The sequence below is a fragment of the Dermacentor silvarum genome, chromosome 10 (assembly GCF_013339745.2).
Source record: "Dermacentor silvarum isolate Dsil-2018 chromosome 10, BIME_Dsil_1.4, whole genome shotgun sequence".
Taxonomy (NCBI): Eukaryota; Metazoa; Arthropoda; class Arachnida; order Ixodida; family Ixodidae; genus Dermacentor; species Dermacentor silvarum.
In genome coordinates, this window is record NC_051163.1 from 121,426,298 (window position 1) to 121,445,879 (window position 19,582).

Sequence of the window (19,582 nt, forward strand, 5' to 3'; positions counted from 1 at the left end):
GTGGCATGCCATTAGTACATATAAATGAATTAATTCCAGTAAAACGAGGTGGAAGGTAGATGCCTGTGTCTTTGGCCTCGGTATATCAGTAAGGCATCATGTAACAGGTTAATTTCTTTGACTGTTGTTGAGTGTTTTACATCCAGCATACATTTGAAGTCTGAATGGGTGCTTTGAAAGTATGCTAGACATGAAATAGTTTAGGTTCTCATATGTGATCCTGGAGGGGGTTCCCGCATAGCGTCTGCATCGTTTAAACTTGACAACTCTCGCTGAAGAGTTGAAAATCCTTAATCCATTCTGTAGCAGTACGCATTTCCCCGGTTCTGAAGATGCGGAAAACGTGTCAAAACTAAATTTTTAATGGACTGAATCAAATTGCCATCAGAAGGGGATATGAAGCAGACAGACAGTGAAGAAAGATTGCTTTTAAATGTACTGTCTATTGTTAAATGCATATATGTTCTTTCTTAGAAACATACTATACATTTTAATAGCCCTGTGGCTGACCTACAGTGACCTTCTTGCATTGGACCAGATACTAGCTGGAAAAGCTATTGGTCCAAATATTTTTGTAGGCTTCTTTTCAACATTGTAGAATAAGGCTTTAATTCAGTGATTGATTGAAGCCACGGGAGGCATAAGGGAAATTGACTTATTTTTTATTGAAAAGGATTTTCTGTCAGGTGGGAGCCGAACTCACAAGTCCCACATTACACATGCGGTGCTTTGAGAAAGTTCAGTTGGGCAGGAGCGTCACAAGCCTCGAGATTATGCGAGGTCTTTGTGCTGTATTGTATGGCGATGGAGCTGCTTTCTGTAGGTGAAGGCCTTTGAGCAGTGGGCGCACTGAAACGGCTTCTCGCCCGTGTGGAGACGCATGTGGGATTTCAGGGACTGTTTCTGTACGCAGGCGTACGAGCAGACGCTGCACTTGTACCGCTTCTCGCCCGTGTGGATGCGCCGGTGGTACTCGACGTGCTCCTTGCGCTTGAACCCCCGCCCACACACCTCGCACAGAAAAGGCCGCTCATTCGAGTGTGTCCGCTGGTGGAATGCCAGCTTGCTCCTGTACTTGGCCACGTAAGGACAGTACTGGCAGCTGGCAGTCCTCCGGCCCACCAATTCAGCGCCGGCAACCTCCCCTGAAAGGACATCGACGGTCTCGATCGGAGTTTCCCCAGATACTACTTCAGCCATGTTTGCTGGCTCTGTTTCATTTGGCAAGCTTGATGCTGGAGCTGAGAAAGGGCTACCGAGCACATCATCGACGATTTCCAGGGATAATGATCGGCTGGAGACAATGACGGGCAGTCCTGCAAACACGGGCAAGTTTTGCTCAGTAGGTGAAGCCAAGAATCTTGCACAAACAGTTGGAAGGCAACTCAACCTTCAGTGGAAGTCGATGAAAGACAATGTCTTCCTGAGCAGGTTGGGAATGAGAATGAGGCGGAGTCAATGTGCATGGCATTCTTCTTTTTAAAATTAAATTCTGGGGTTTTACATGCCAAAACCACAATCTGATTATGAGGCACGCCATAGTGGAAGACTGCAGATTAATTTTGACCACCTGGGGTTCTTTAACCTGGCCCCAATGCACGGGACACAGGAGTTTCTGCATTTCACCCTTATCGAATTGCAGGCACTGTGGCCAGGATTCGATCCAGGGACCTCGTGCTTAGCAGTGCAAAGTCATAGCTACCAAGCAACCATGGTGGGTATGGCACTCTTTGCATCACCTCCTTGTGTGAGGGGAGTAGAAGTGTCGGACTGCTTCAATTTTTTTTACCGCACTATCACTGAGATCGGCCCTCATTTTTAGACTGCACATACTCATGGAAACAGCCCACCCTTTTAGAATATTGCACTACCTTTGAGATCGGTCCACATTACATTTTTAGCTATCTCCAGGGTTGGCCGACGATGGCCCACGAAAAGCATTTTGTGGCTAACCCAGATACCCAATACGGAAAAGTGGGGCAACTTGCCAAGGAAGACACTGTCCTCAAAAAGCAATTTGATGATTGGGGCGGTACAGAAACATAGACATAACAAACACAGATAAAACAAATTATAGAATATAACAAAGTCAATCTGACATTTTTCTCGTCAATATCAGTAGGTAACAAATGTACGCTTGCAACAAATATCACATATAATGAGGTTCAACTGTAAATGGCTGTGCAGTGAGTAAAGATGCAAGTTACATAGGCAATAAAGCTATAAAGATTAGTTCTGGGGCTTTATCCTCAAGTGATAAATTACAGGTATATCAGTTGAAGTGCACACTGATTAGCCAAGCCAGCAGAAGCAGATGCAATGAAAAGAAGTGTGCAGCTAATGTCAACATATTTTCTATGAAAAAAGCCTGTTCTATTGGTCCACTTCGGTCTCAGCCCGAAAACATAATTCCAACTGAAACAGATTACACAAAACTAATAAGAATCAACTGTGACATAAGTTTGCTATAAAGTGTGTAAGAAATATGCTGGCAACGTGTATCAGCATTCCGTTTAAAGGTACACCTTAATAATTCTTGTGGTAGCAAAGCACTCTTTTGAATAAAATTACTTTCAATTGATGGCTCTTCCAGGAAAGCACAAATACTCTAGGCACATATCACGCCAATGAGGCACACCAAAATGTGAAAACACATAATGCTAGCCACAATGCCTCAAACCATCAGTAAATCCAGCCTCATAACATTCAAATGTTAGAGTAACAAGAGCAGTTGACTTAGAAAGCACACACAACAACAGTGGTGGCATATGATCAATCACTGTGAGAGTGATTAGACCCACAAGCAGAAGTGAGCAACCCAGACAGTGCACAATGTGTCGAAGTGATTCGTGAAGCCTTGTAGAGCAACTAAAATAATGCTGCTAGCCGAACAAACCATTTACCCCTTAAAGGTTCTCGACGACCTCACCTCGTCCTGAGTGATCATCACATTTGGGTTATGACAAGCCCGCTTCGGACAATAGACAATCTATCATCGCTTTGACAAAATGAGATTTTCCATACTATTTGCAGGCATATTTCTGTAATCTAACCATGTTATTAAAGCATATCACATGAAATGATGAGCAATTATGGCAGTTTCTATTTTAGAAAAAAGTAGGCCTTCAAGGGGTTAATCGGAAAGCATGAAAACAGGGTTTGAAGAAACTCAAAAACCATGCACGAGTAACCAAAACTCTTGTATTGTGCCTGTAGAAGGTTCTACTTGAATATACCCACATAAAGCCAGCAGACAATGACAACAAGGAAAGCATAGGGTATTACTTCTTTAAATAATTGAAATGTGGAAATTATAAATTAAAATAAAAGTGGACAAAAACACAACCGGCCGCACAGGAGATACAAACTCAGGTCTTAGCATTACACATGCGATGCTCTTACCAATTGAGCTGCTGTTTCGTCGTTTTCCTGTCCACTTGCTTGGGTATATACGTATGTGTACTAGAGTTAACCCTGGGAGTGTTAGCCAGCGCGTGGGTTTGTATCCCACCTGTGGCTAGTTGTTTTTTCACCCACTTTCATTTATTTATAATTTCCACATTTCAATTAAATAAAACAAGTAATTCCCCCTACACTTTCTTTGTAGTCATTGTCTGTTGGCCTTATGTGGTTGTGACATGAAAACTGGGCCTCTCTGTTCCCTTTCTTCTGGTTCATTACATGAGCATAGTAACCAAAAGATTCCTACAAATGTCGCAATAACTAAATGAGCCAGACTACATTTATAAAGCGAGATAGCCAACAGTGCTTAGTAAAAAGCAAATAAACAGCAGGTCCGTGCTGCAGGCATTTATGTTTACAGTAATGTTTAGGCAAACCATGAGAAAACTTCAATAAGCACCTTCAAACATGGCACATGGTCAGGCCTAGCCCTCCTCAAACACTCGAATGCTGAACACTTTATCAGCAAGAAAGTCTTGCACAAGTAACAAGAGAGCCTAATACAAATAAATCATATATTTTCAAGTCACAAGAAACAATAGTTGTAGCCTATCAATGTATGAATCACTGTACACAAAATACCACAGGCATAACCTGGAGCAACGGTGCTCATGGCAAATCTTGCCACTGTATTCAAGAACAACCCATTAGAAATGTCGGTGCTGCATGAGTGTTGCCACAGAAGAAAAAAAAAAGCAATATGTCGATGCAGACAAGTTGTTGCTACCAAAGCCTTTATGCCAGCAGCTAACAAAATAACAGCTGGTCATAGCACTACTAGGTTTGTCTGCTTTCATTGAACTCAGCGTCATGAGATGCCAACAGCAGTACAATTGTTCCGGTATTGCCAAACCTTTTACTGTCAATCTTTTGCTATTCAAACTTCTGTACTAAACACACAAGCAAAAGCAGTTCACACAGCAGCACTCATCATATCAAGCCACAAAACTGTCAATGAAACCTTATATTACTGCTGGTCATGGCGGTTTTGGTCTGAAATGCTAGTTCACAAATCGGGAACGTACCAGAGGGACCTCGAGAGGTCTGAACTGAGGAGCTACAATTGGCGTAAGTACATATTACAATGATTATGGCCGAATGGCAAAAACCAATGATGCACTAATTATGTGTCATGTTGACCTTCTTTTGCGACACAGAGGTGGGCCAGACAAGTCGTGAACAGAGCTACAACATTAGACTTTTTTTCAGATAGAAAGTGCAATTAGAGAGTAGTGCCAGTAGTTTCCCCATACTAGCCTTAAACAGCTCACTGTGCGCGCTCTTATGTGCTTGCTACCTTAACATACCGTAAGGAAAAGTACGGATACAGGAGCCCTGAAAACACAAGCTCAACCCATTTCGTGGCTCACAGGAGGCAAAAAAGACAGAATCTGAGTCACTTTTCTTTGCTACAACAAAAACAGTGAGCTTGGAACGCAATATGAATGTAATTTCGATTTTATTATTAGAGCTACACAAATCAGCAATGAACATGTAGGGTTCTAAATGTAGGCTCAATTTTTCCGTTAAAAAAAATATTGCAACATGTTTTTGCAGTACTAGACTTATTAGTTCTGCGAGGGCATTCTGTAAAATTTTAATGAAAGCCAGGGAATATTGTTGTTGTAAATGCCCTTAAAATTGGCCAATTTCTGCTACTTTTGCAATTTTGGCATTTATGGGGTTTTATTACGAAATAAATGTGTAATGTAGCTGCACATTTCTTCAGTAATTTGCAAGAAACTATTTGGAGATTTGTCAGAAATTTTTATGGCTTATTGCCTTAGCTAAAATGGCCCCACAAAGCCACCGATTTCAGGGTCAGTGAGAAGTGCTTGCTCAAAAAGTAAACTTTGGCAAAGTTTCAAAAAAAAAAAAAATACTGTGAGTGGCATAAGCCTAAGTTTCCTAGGGCAAATAGTTCTAACAGTTCAAAATTACCCAAAAAAATGTTCGGTGATGTACATTGTTTTAGTGTTGGAGTGATAGGTCTTGAAACTTGTAAAATCTGCAAGTTGCAAAAGTGCTCACAATTTTCTTTTTCAAAATTGGCGCTGCGTCTCGCAACATAAAGGTTGATTCCTTTCTGCAGAGACATTTGCACAACTCGTACAAAATTTTTGCTGGTAACAAAACATATTCAGGACTCCCCTAAGTCTGTCATTATCTGAACACACCCATTGCACATACACAACACAACAAAAGGGCCGCACACTGTATATCAACTGGCAATTAATCATACAGAAAAGCTACATAAACAGTGTACATACGAACTGCGTGATTTAATGGCAGAAAATTACATTGACCGTCGAGAGGAGGAAATTGTTGACTTAGTATGGAGCCAGGTGTCGCAGAATAGAGGTAACCAGAAATTGCTGAGAGGCCATTGCACTGCATTGGAATTGGAAAGATAATTATTATTATTGCAGTTGGTTAAAAATTATGCTTACAGAAATAATTCACAAAAAACAATTATGCAGGTCCCATGCAATGTGTGAAAAGATCTTACCTGAAGCATTTTGAAGGCGCCTGGCTAACCAATATGGTTTGTGGTTCTGCAGAGCGTTGCCTTGTGGACCAAAGTGTTCGTGCAAAGCCAGCAATTGTGCATGTGACACCAGCATGTGTGTGATGACAACAGCAAGTTCATGACAGCAGAGGCGATGATAGTATGAAAGTGACAGTGATAATGGGATGACCAACTTTTTTTGTACTCCGGAAAAGAACCATTTCAAACATGTATTTTACGACCTATGCCGATCTGGAAGGCGGTGTAGCAGCATGGCGGATGACTGAGCGAGCCAAAGCGAGTGTCAAAACATTAAAATGTCTTGTATCACATGACCACATACTGCATCATGACGTCACAACACAGCAGAAATGAAACCAATACTGGCTGCAGACAAGCTATTACATTACATTATTTAGGGCGTCGTGAGGCCTGACAGTATCTTTTCTTGTGATTAGAGGTTCCGTACCTTCATAGCAAGGAAAGAAGACTCGGAAATATAGTATCAGTACCCCTTTAAGTTGGAGCACATCAAGCACGCGAGCCTCTAGACTGCTCTTCGGTCTCAAGGACCGAAGCATATGAGACACAGGTGAGGTTGAATATCCAGGTACATGGAGGAGTGACTGTGACGGTCCCGTTTGCCATCGACTGGTCAGTTGCAGGTGGGGCACTCAAGCGGCTTCTCGTTCACTTGAGACTCCATGGGCCTCAACAGGTTTGGCTTCATGGTAAAGCAGCTTGAACAGACGTCGCATTGAATGGCTTCTATCCAGTATGGATCCGCAAGTCTGTTGTCAAGTGTGAACTCCACGCAACATAGGGGCAATGTGGGCAAGAATGTATTGTGCTGTTAACACCACTTGGCTGTTGGCTGGCTTCACTTGCTACAGCACCTTTGTCTGGTAGTGCACTTGGTGCAGCATCCACAGACGTGGCATCGCCCTTGGCCTCTGCGGTACAGTCACTGGAATCTTCACACTTACTTTGAATGTCTAAGTGGAGGGAAAATTAGACTGGCAGCTGAGGCAGCGGTGATGCTGAAAGAAAAGATTGTAGAAATGAAATTGAGATCCATGCTGATTACTGTTTCTTTAGACCACAATGCTACCACACTGTTTCGCCTCTTTCTTTTCTATTTAGGCAGGCACCAGCATTCAAGACGATGGCCTGGTGCTTTAAATTCACCATTCAACTATAAGAATAAGAAAGTTCGAAGTGGCCCTAAAACACCTTTCTTTGTAGCTTCAAACCTGTCCTAAAATGAGCGGGGTACCTTCCAAGGCATATATTAACAAATTCATTTATCAGAGACCTAGAACGATGAGATACTACAAGCACAATGTTTGCCTCTCGGGTTCTTCCTTAAAGTAATCCGTTCCGATAGAGCAGGGCACTACCGCCGGTGATGCCCAAACTACAATTTTGTGCCTCCTGGCTTCAATGTTGTTTTTCTTCTTTACTTGCAAGCTGCCAGATACTGTTGGCAACCTATATTTCCGATCGCCATTACTGTGTTAATGTTGGTCTCACCAGTTTGCTGCACATACCAGCTTCTTCTCATAACGAGTGGCACTGACTACGATATTTCCTTATGCACTTATATATATGGCAATCGCACACATTTCGCGGCTGTAAAGAAACGTAGCTTCATGTTCATTTGCATATGCAGCACCTCCTCTATTTTTTCAATGCCAGCCAGATGCGGCCGATCCAACGGTTCACCACCCTCTCCGATCGCCCTTTCCTACTCTTCAACCGTCGGCTAGCATTCGCGCCTGCTTTACGGTCGTGGGGGAGAGTGCCTTCTAGGTGGCGCCTCACGACGGAAGTCGGAGTAAGTAACCCTTACAGACGCGTGAAGCGTCTACCGCATCCCCTCCGGAACAGCAGTGGTGCGCGCTCAGTGGCTCAGACGCACGCGTGACGCAAGCAGTCGTACCGTCTGGGTAGCATCACATCGCAGCAACTCACTGAACTAAGGCGCACCAACAGCTCCCATTGCGGAGCGAGCGATTGCACCGGCATTGAAAAAATAGAGGAGGCACTGGCATATGTCAGCAGCACGCCTATCAGCTGAGCTACGAATGCTGCACTTTGGATTCCCATTGAAAGTATTCCTATTCTATTGCTTATTCCTATTTATTGCTTCAATCATAAAGGCAACACACCTCAAAGGCGTGGAACTGGGGAAGCAGACGACCTTGAGCCTGCAGGACCTCCTCACCACAGCGGCCATGACATGGCTTGATTTGTAAAAGCCTAACGCACTGCATGTTCCCCACTGAACAAACAACATTTGTTCTGTATTTTACGCTCACATCTACGTCGCCCCATTATCTGAGTTGCAGCTGCACACTGAGATGACACCTCGAAAGGTGCCCTCACGTAGCACACCCAAGCATCCCACCCCACAAACTGAGTTTCACGACACTATCCGTAGCAGCAACATTGGCTCCCAGGCTCATGTCTAAGCATTTATGAACAAAGGCACTGCAGGTTGTGCATATAAATCACCTTTCCTGCCGAACCCGCCTGTCCCCTACTGCAAACACAACTTCATGTTTTATGATGCAGTTTGGGTGTGGGTGTGGCATACTTTTCCTGCAAATAAATTTTAATGGCTGGCATGCACACTTCTGATCAATACCCTCAAAAGGATGATTTAGAAAAATTCAAATTCATTGTAGTTGAACATGCGCTTTCGAAGTGCCCCCAACAGGGCTTTTGTTTCCAATGTGTGCCTTTTCAAAAATGTGTTGCGCACTTAGTAGTCCACAAAAGTCATCACTCAGCAAGATGGATAAGCGGGCTGGTTGAATGACATCCATCATGAACTATTTAGTGCAATGAATAGATGGAAGACGGAGGAATGACAGGACAAGGCGCGCACTTGCAACTGAAGAATTTATTGAAAGAGTTTCACATACACACACACGTATGAAAGTGATTGCATATGCGAAGCAAGGCAAGGGATAAAAACCAAAACTTATAAGGACTGCAGTCTGTAACAAGAGCTCAGACACTGAGAATTGTGATTCTTACTGTCTGATCTCTTGTTACAGACTGCATGTGTGCAGACACGGGTTTCAAGACTGACGTGATGTATATTGATATAGTCATGTACCCAAAGGGCCCGAGAGCATTTGTACATGGGGGGGGGGGGGGGGGGGGCATAGTTGACATTCCTGCAATCAATACAGAAAGCCAAATATACGGAAACAAAAAGTATTTTCTAGTGTGAACATATAGAAATTATTAATTGAAAAGACAAAATGCACCAAGTAGAAAGAGAGAACACAGCACTCAATCATCTAGCTGTACTGAGCATGTCTATAAAAGGATACAGAGGTAATCGTTCAACTGCGTGCCCAGCCAGGCCGGACGCCGTTGTTGCGACGCCAAGGCCACCTTTAGGCACCCCAGCGCACTTCGTTTTCGCAAAGGGTAGCACTTTGCAGTCCGAGATGATGGCGTTCGAGCTCACTACAGCGCCTTCCCCACAGGGCCGGGTATCACCACGCGGCAAGAAGCACACACCCTCTCGATCGATTCGTTGCGTCGACTCGGTCATGGCTTGCGGTACTTTCCGTCAGCCCGCAGCACTAGTGGACCGACCGACGCTTGCAAAGTAGCCGAGACGGCAAAGCCGCCACGCGACGGGTCACGCCCACGCCTTCATGCTTGACTCGTCCAAGGACGATACGGAGCGCACCTCGATATCGTGGAAAAAGGTGAACACTATAATACAAGCATAAGCCACTGCTTCCATGTAATAAACTCAATTCGTAGCCAGCCCATGTCCTATGTTCTCTTTTCTTGTCCCTGCCAAAAGTGGTGTGGTTGATGATGAAAAACCGAAACTATACTCATGGTTAATCATGAAAGAACCTGCAGACTTAAAGCCAAACATACACATGTGCCAACAATCGAGATTTGCAATCACTTCAATATATATTCTTCCATTGCGAATAAGCACGTAGTCCTATCGTTCCTCCGTCTTTTCGTTACACTAAGAAGTTTTTGAGATAGATGTCATCACTCAAATTTCGTATTCCATCTCTCCTAACATGACTTTGCGAGAATGAGGAGAGACATCATTACCTTGCGCAACCGCAGCAGGCATTGTGTCTGCACTCCTGCTGCTGGGATTTCCCTTTAATGACAGGTGGGAGTAGACCTCTTCTTTAATTCTTAGCCCCAAGTCTGGCTGTACTTAGCCAGATAACTGACACAAGGGCCACTCTGAAAGAAAACAAAAAATGTTGCTCAAATCTAGGCGAGGGTAGCAGTCACTTTAGAAAATTAGTGCTCATAGAGACATAATCCCAGCTTTGATTTGCAGCATCAGACGCACGACTACCGTCTTGGACAAGCAACCACCAGAGTTTGGCCTAGTCACTATAATATAAGCAGCAAATCTTTGTTCTCAAACGAGAGGAGTTTGTTACATCTATTTCTGCTGGATTTTTTGCACAGTTAAAATCAGATAATTCTGTGGGTTTCTGTGAAAACTTCGAGAACTATGACCAGTTCCTTATACCAGCAAGTTTGTTATAGCCCATTTGGTTATGATGAGACTTGACTGTATACTGCGTGCCTTTTGCTTTTTCCTTTGTGCTGTTGCTTAGAGCCACAATCTTTCTGCTAAATTATTCAACTCCAGAGTGAACCGCAAGGAGACTGGTGAATAAGCTGAAGGGAAAACACTACATTATGATCCCTTTTTTTTTTTCCAATGAGGACTGCTATTCGCAGCCCAAGATCCATGTAGCACTGATGGTCTACCACATGCAACAGAGCTAAAATGTACTTAACGTAATGAGTCATTCACAGGAAATGAGGAGGGGGGGAGGTGCATTCTGTAAGGGTCCACTGTTCATTTCAGCACACACTGATTGAATAGAGCTCAAAGCTGGTAAGGAAGGTGCCAATCGTCACTGCCAGCTCTCAGGCTCTATACATGCAGCACACACAGAAACTGGCATACCACTTAGTGGACACTTACGGAATACCCCCCCCCTCAGGTTACAATAACACAACAACCCTATCATCAGTGCATGCATAACAGCGCAACCATATTTGCATCACTCATTATCAAGCAATTACATTCTCCCAGTATGACTAGTTGCTAGTATAAAAACATGAAATATGATAACAAGCTTTGTGATACACCATATCATACTTAGCAAGCAACACTTAAGAAGCTACCGAAGTAGTGTAGTCGTAGAAGTCTCACTTTGCACATTTCGCAGTGTGGGTGTGTTTTTTATCCATGACACCTTCTAAAGAAAAACTACTTATCATATTAAAACTACAACTTGTGGACATAAGCATCTCAGATGTCTTCCACATAAGACATCCCATTTTGTGAAATGAATGTATCAGACAATATTACATTGAATTACATGATGCACACCTACATCTTTCTTTAACATGTGGCACACAAGTTTTTGGTTGCAAAGCAAGCACTGAGAGAAGTAATATCTAGCCTTTGTAGTGTTGCCTGCTAGGTGTGAAACAAAGTTTAAGTAAATCACAGGGGCACTCAATACTGCCATATGCAAATCTTTCTGTTCTCATTAAAGTTCACAAATCTATTCATCAGTGCGATATCAAGCAAGCTAATGTTACAGCGGGGCTACTCCCAAAATGCAGTGTCATAAGATTCTCTGAAGTAAAGATAGTTTGTAGTCTGGACAACTCTTGCAGATAAGCTAAAGTCATTCATGCTTTCACCCCAGCATACGATGTAAGGTGCAAATGTGAAAATGCATGGCTCATAAGCAAAATATTCACAATCGGAAATTTCACCAGAACTGTTCAGTCAGCGAATGTTATAAGCAGAAAATAAAGATTGCACATCTATGCTAGGTGCGCCGTTACAATGAGTTGTTAAAAAGAGACGGGTTAGGTAGAGCTTCGATTCACCAGTCCAGGGTGCCACTTTCTAGCATTACTGAGGGCACAAATAATCTTCTTCTTTCTGGAGTTCTACGTGCCAAAACCAGTTCTGATTATGAGGCACGCCGTAGTGGAGGGCTCCGGATCAATTTTGACCGCCTGGGATTTTTTAATGTGCACTACAACGCAAGCACACGGGCGTTTTTGCATTTCGCCACCATCGAAATGCGGCCGCTGCAGCCGGGATTTGATCCCGCGAGCTCGTGCTTAGCAGCGCAACGCCTTAGCTGACTGAGCCACCCCAGCGGGTGGCACAAATAATAAAATCAGCATCGCTGTACATATAAAGCAGCCCGTAAGTGACATATTTTACAGCATACAGAACACTAATGATACATACTTCGCAACGGAGCACCATAAGCTGGTGTCATGCAATCCGTAGCTGTACCGAGTGAAATCGCACTGACAAAGGGTTACACAGTTTGAGCAAGTCACCATAAACAGACAGAGCCTCGGTACAAAAATGCACAATAACACAGCCACCATCTAGGATGGTAATGCATATGCAGATTGTATGACCGTAGGCCACATGAAATAGAATCAAACAACGCATCAACATATTCATTTCTTACTATTACAGGGTAGCTTGACACACTAAAGTTAGGTCTGCGAAATTAGGGATTACATTATACAGCGGGGTTTAATGTGTGTGCTTATTAGAAAAAAACAGACTGCTGTTCAAGTAACTGGGACTGCTAGGACACTGCCAAAATGTCAAAGCAAGCACATTCGAATTAAAAAAGACACGTGGTTACACGGTAATTATCACTTGTTTGCACTATTTGCATTCATCACATACTCACTTAGGTCGTGTTTTGGTGAACATTCATACTCCAAAAATACACATTTACTGCAAGCAGAATTGGGTAATCCATCACAACATTGGATAAAAAAAAAAGTAAATAAACACATTTCTTTAATGCAGCTACAAGGATGACAAGGTGCTGCATATAGTACATGTTCAGTAAATGTACCCATGAATATTGTTATTCTCGTTTTTTGTTTTTCTTACCATGAATTTGCTCACTGCATATTTATTTCTTATGTTTACTGTAAGATCACCTGCCACAAATCTTACATGAGTTATGGGGATCTACCTACATAAATACCTACATGTGTACTCTCTTGACAATCATAATAAACTTTCTTGACTTGACTTCTGTTGCACAGAAATGCTAAATTATGTGCCCTGCGTACAATGCTGCAACATTTATGTTGCGACATTTGACCAATTGCCCATATGTCACATTGTACTGACAGCAAAGAACCAAACAACTACCAAAAGCGCGAGTTACGAATCTTGCTCTTCATTGAACGAGTCTGTGCCTAGCAGAGCAAGCAGCACTCGAAACGCAATGACAGCAGCTAGTATGGTTGTCAAATCTGATCTAACGGGTCAAGTTCGTCTGCTGTTTATACATCACTCATCGTAAGGGGTGCGCAAATATTTGAAAGTTTTTAATAACAAATCAAATAGTCTCCTATTCAATGAGGTCTTTGAATTGAATAGTCACTATTCGTAAAAAAAAATTAAGTTTCAAATAATTTTAGAATAATTCAAAACATGACCTATATATAATTAAACATAAAATTGTAGCAAAAGTACGATACATTTTATCCCCACAGGTAGTATTGACATAAATCATGATAACTTGCATCGCCCTAGGATGCAGACCTTACAGGGCATTCAGCGTTGATTCACAATCTCTGAAGAGCCCTTTGTTTGGAAACAAACTTTTTACTTGTTCCTAACGTGCCATTTGTGTTTTTAAAGAACAACGCTTCATAATGTGCAATGTAATGACACAAACTTTAACGTTATGAATACATATGAGCATGTGAACGTCATTTTCTATTAATTGCGAGAACAGATGTTCAATATTCAAAAACTATTTGAAAAGTATTTGATTACTATTTGATGAATGACTATTATAGCACATTCGGGTGAATGACAATTTTTCCCTTTCATGATACTCCCTCCACCTTGTGGGATTCCACGGAACTCATTAGCCAAAAGTATTTGATATTCCATTCAATTTGATTTGCTTCTGATACTATTAGATTCATATTCGATTAGGTCTCAAAAATTACTATTGAGACACACCTAAGTAATCATACATGCCAGAGTAATCACTGATTCTTGCGTACATTTGAGAATCTGCAGCATTGCTTGCAATGGTTAGACAGGTCTCTTTCTGGTGGCAATGTTTGTACAATTTCGATACAGTAGGCGCATCCAGTACAAATAGTGACACCAGCAAAAATAAAACAACACACAGCAATATGGCTGCCAGGCAGTAACACTTTTGATTTTTAGTGGGGTGATTCCAGCCACTACTGGAAACAGTCCAAACATAAACTTTGTCAGCGCTCTCCACCTGCAATAGAAAACAAGTACATCTTCACTGTAAGGCCAGGTGATCACATGTCTAGCACATTGTTCTCAACAGCTCCCATCACACATTTATTACTTCACTACACCATAACAATAAAACTGAGAATAAAAAAATTGTTGGAGCAGCGGTACCCCTCAGAGTGCCATGACCAATTTACTACAGCCGACTTCCGTTAATTCAACACTGGTGGGAGCGCAAGTTTTGGTTGAATTGTCCGAAAGGCCGAATTCTACAAACGGCGGCAAAATGAACGGAGTGAAATGTTTTGTACTGCTTGAGGTATGTTGTCATTGACAGACTACTTTAGTATTACAAAACTATACAAGTCGTCGCAGGTCAGTGGCCCGCAGAGCTCAACACTGGGCCTCTTCGATTATCCGTTCCTGACAGTCCCGGACTGCCCGAGACAGTGCTTTCAGCCAATGAGCGTTGCGTATGCAGTTTTTCGGACAGTCCGGGACTGTCAGAGACGGATAATCGAAGAGGCCCACTGTCGTCGGCGCTAACAACATCCTGAAAAGGAGACGTCACCAAGGCACCGCGCATCACTGGGGCCGTATTCTGAAACGTTCGCCTAGGCGAAATCAGCATGCGCGCTGATTGGCTGGTTGAGCAAATTGAATGACGTCGGGCTCAACCACCCAATCAGCTCATCTAATTTTGCTAAAACAGCCAATCGGCGCACGCCTGAAAGCGAAAAAAGAAATTTCGCCTAGGCGAACGTTTCAGAATACGGCCCCTGTTGTCAGCGTTACTGTCGTTGCCTAGGAAATCTGGAGCCCTGAATGCCGAATTTTTTTTGTGATTACAAGCTTTAAGTAACCATTGCGTGCATGAGGCGGCGCCAACAGAGGTCGAATTAACCGACGCAACAGGCTGTCACGTACTAACTAAGCAAGTTTTCCTCCCATAGCATGGCTACTCGCCGTGACTTTCCAGCGTAATCGAATTATCTGAAGGGTTAACAGCGTCTGCGTCTTCGACCAGAGGCGCAGCGTCTCAACGACAGTGTATCCAAACGCTGGCAGTCACGAAGGAAGAATGCGAGAGCGTTCCCGTTGCCAATGTGCGGTACCGCAGAGTGGTAACGGGAGCGGTAGCAGTACCGGTGGTTCCGTATTGTATTTGGGATAGGACCTGGAAACCGGTTCGACGCGATAAATCGCGGTTAGTATGCAAAGAAAGCGAAACACTTTAAAAGCGGTACTCTCAAAAGCCGTAGGAGAGGGCAAAGCGATCCTTGCACTCTGAAGCTCACAGTAGCAATGTCTGCATGTGTAGTTAGCGAATGTGCCTTCCGCTGAAACCACGCTTATTCTTGAGCTTCACGCACTATGGGCGCAGTATGGTGCAACCGAATGACTGCACTGACAGTCTGCAAACACTACAGTGATGAAGCAGTGCTACCTACTTACCTCACATATGACGTTGTACTTTTTTTTTTTTTTGCACTTCGGAACAGTATCTCCTCCCTATGCGGGTACTATTCGAGGTTTCTGCTACAGCCACTGTATATAGGCACACAGGAGGCTATGGTTTGCACAGTACGTAACCACATCACCAGCTTCGAGCAAGTGTTCCCGATGCAGCAAGCACACGCTACAAATGTAGAACGACAAGGACGCAGCACAGCACCTTATCGGCGCAGGTAGCCAATGGATCAAAGCTTGTCTCAGTTCTTATTCGTTTGTGGTCCATACGTAAACGTATAAAATCAATCAGCCTGCCAGGGCAAGCAAGCACTAGCTTCATAAGCATCTCTATCTGGCTCATCTTCGTTTACAGACAGCGACATATTTGATTTGAGAGCTACTGAGATGTTGATGTTGATCGGGCTGTCCCACTTGGAACAGGTCGCCAAGCGCGGCGTAGCCAAATCAGACGCAAACGCACACAAAACAAAATAAAAGAAAAGTAATAACAACGAATAAATACTATTATTGCGTGTGTTTTATGAAAGTGCGCCTACTACGGGCATCACACAGCGCATTTTCAATCGCATCGGGATCACTTTTGCGCAAGCAAATGTGCAGGAGGGACAAATCGCGGTCGAGCATTTCGAACTGTATCGCGTTCGATTGCGATCGAAAGTGGCCGTGTATATATATACACATACCACATTCGGGTCATTTTCGATCACGATCAATCACGACAGCATGCCCGGAATCCCAGCTTCTCGCTCTCCAGTCCTGATATTAGCAAGCTGTTCAATACTCACTCAGGCTATCTGCTAATAAGACAAATGTCAGCTGTCTACACTGAGCCTCATAGCCATTGCTTAACCACTGCTCAATTCTGTTTAGGTGCGAGGTTAATCCGTAGTTTACTGCCAACTTCTTCTCCATTCCCCTTATATAGATCTTAGAAAGAAGCAGTGGCCATGGAAGCTCCTGTCCTTTATTTTTTATAATATCTCCTGTTCCCTCCGTACTTTTGGCCTTGCCTTCAATTTGAACTTTATTCTCTCTTATGCATTGTGCATGATCAAAACATACGTCTTTTATTCTCTCTATATATTATCTTCAGTGGTACTACATTAACGCCCCTTGTCTCTCGGAACATTCCACAAACGTTTTCTATTCACACTGTCACATGCATTACTTCTTCATACAACACCCACTGGTTCATTTTTTGCATGCCTAATTGTTGTAAATACTAATATGTAAAATCATTTTTTATACCAACCACAAGCACGGGCTGGAACCACTTTCCCACCTCCATCGCCTCCATCGTTGATGACAATGTGAAGACTGCCATTTTCATTCACTTCAAGTAATTGTACAAATGTTACCCCTCTCTGTAATGTTAGTAAGCCTGAGAGTAAATAAATGAGATGTCCAAAAGAGCTTGCATAAGATAACAGGCTGCTTGCATAACAGTCTAGATTCAGCCTTTGCTATTTCTATACACTGTGTTAACACAAACAGGTTATCGCCTGCCCTCTCTACAGCCGTTCTAATTTTCCATTATATCCCACTTATCTTCCACATTCTTTGTCATACCGTCATCATCATGCTGTCGCGGTGAATAAATTCTCGTCATTGTAACTTCGTCATGCGACTCTCGTCATGCCGTTGTTGTGAGAGCCATCGTAGCCCTCATACCATTATCATCCTTTCATCGCCGTCATTTCAGTAAATTAATCCCATTGTTGTCATCCCGGTGTTGTCATACCACCTTCGCCAATCCATCGATGTCCTTCCTTGCTTGTAATTCTATCGTAATCACGCTGCTGCCATTCAATCGTGATTATGCCCCTGTTGTCATTGCATTGTCGTCGACAGATGCTATCATCCTACCATCATCATTCCCGCTTCATCCGGTTGTGATCATACCATTGCGGTCAAGCCGTCGTCATCTCATTGTCCTCATGCCGTCGTCATCGTCACAATCTTGTCGCTACACCGTTGTCTTAATTTAGGAATCAACATATCATTGTCCTCGTGCCATCGTCGTTACAGCGCCTTTGTCATTCCATCGATATCATTCCTTCTTTGTTATTCTATTGCCTCTGCGTCATGCAGTTGTCCTCATGCTGCCATGCTCATGGGTGATCTTGGCAAGTGAGCGCCATAGTAAAGTGGGACGATATCGGAGTGTGTGGCATATAGCCGAAGCAATGCAAGTCTCAAACAAAACCTCTACACGTGTTTAAAGGGACACTAAAGGGGAAAATGATTTCTTCTGTATCAGTAGATCACCCTTCCACAATACCGAAAACACTACTCTCACTGCGAGAAGCCACTGGGTAAGCCAGAAAGAAAAGAAGGCGAGTGGCGACACCACATTAAGTTCCCGCATCAGCTCACTGTGACGTCATGGATTTTGACAGCGACTTCTAGGTCTCAGTTAATTCCTTAGCGGTAAAGATTGGCTACATTGTGTTCTACAGGAGCCCAAGACTGAATATGGCAAGTGTCGCGAACTTTTAGTGAGCCAACATGGCCCAAATATGAAAAATTCCTTTAGAAGTCGTGACGTCACACTGAAGTGCTTGCCGACATTGAGGGTTCCGCGCGAAATTAAAAAAAAAATTAACTTTGAGCTTCATTTTCTTTTGTAATAATTGACCTAAGGCAGTGTAATCAATGACAGCAGAGTTTTCGAAGAATACTTTATCAGTCTAAGTTGATTTATTGTTTTGCTTTAATAAACCTTTAATAAACGTCACTTCAGGAATACGGTCTGTCACTACATTGCTCGAATGCCATTCACATCACCATTGACAGTCATCGAGAGTAGAGCTCCACCGTAACTTTTTTGATTATATTCCTTAACATATAATATCACTAATCTATAACGTTGTTATTTACATGAACATTAAACAAGTTGACCTGCAGGTTGAATCTTTTTTCAGATAGTCAGAATCGATGGTACATTCTTGTTATAAAATCAGGTGCGCATTGGACTTGAATACGCATGGTTCTTTATTTTAAACCCCCCAAAAAACTATGTGCATGTTATATTGACACGTATACATGTTTATCTTTCACCGGTGGCCGCTTTCCACCGGCTAACAAATGTTAAACGTTATCGCTCGGCGCAGGACGCGCCTGTATCGGAAGTTTCTAGAACGTTATCGATGCTTCTTTCCATTGCCTGTTTTCACCGACGCGTCTGTTATCTGATTGCATGACTGACGTGAATTGTCTAGAACTTTCTGGAAGACACGCGGGCATCAGGGATTAATCTAGAATCTTCGATGACTCAGGTATAAAAGCCGACGCGTTTCGCCGCTGATCAGATTTTCGACGATCGCCGACTGTGTTCGCCGCTATCGTTGTGCTTTGAGTGTACCTTGATTTTTGTGGGCACAGGTTCGCCCAATAAACAACCAGTTTCGTCGTACACAGTTTTACAACTGTTTTCTTCAGCGTCACTACTACGTGACAATATATTCATGTAAATACTGCCAAATGAAGCAGTGGCATGTTTGGATGCCTCATCTTTCCTTAATTTAAAGTGAAAATTTCTTTGCATATCCTCCCGAACTTTCTTAATCGTAGCTGCTGCTGTGGTCTTGGCGAATAGCTCACATTGAAAAAGTTGACATTCACTTTAACTTACGCTAAAGAGGATGGAGGCTCAAGCCTGTGCGCTCACGAGACATTGTTTAAATTATTTGACATTCTCATTCAAATGCGTTATTTCCTATTGTTTTCTCCCACCAAAGGTTGTGGCTTCAACTCCCACCGAAGGTTTGAGTGCCTTAACTCTATCTTAATTAACTTCACATTAACTAACACAATTA

General features: G+C 43.0%; 1 protein-coding gene across 5 annotated transcripts; it reads right to left on the reverse strand.

The window, feature by feature from the left end:
- Nucleotides 1-650: 650 nt before the first annotated feature.
- On the reverse strand, nucleotides 651-16,127 carry LOC119466051 (zinc finger protein). Of its 5 annotated transcripts, none has more exons than XM_049657131.1 (4): nucleotides 15,967-16,127; nucleotides 14,213-14,313; nucleotides 10,076-10,216; nucleotides 651-1,316 (listed from the first exon to the last, which is right to left on the reverse strand). In XM_049657131.1, exons 3-4 carry the CDS (start codon nucleotides 10,095-10,097, stop codon nucleotides 772-774), a joined length of 567 nt encoding a protein of 188 aa, XP_049513088.1. In that variant the 5' UTR covers nucleotides 10,098-10,216; nucleotides 14,213-14,313; nucleotides 15,967-16,127; the 3' UTR covers nucleotides 651-771. The 5 variants fall into 5 exon arrangements, with proteins under 5 accessions (XP_049513088.1, XP_049513086.1, XP_049513087.1 ...); XM_049657129.1 differs by having other exon boundaries at nucleotides 15,747-16,127; XM_049657130.1 differs by having other exon boundaries at nucleotides 14,084-14,313; nucleotides 15,747-16,127.
- Between the last annotated feature and the right edge of the window lie 3,455 nt (nucleotides 16,128-19,582).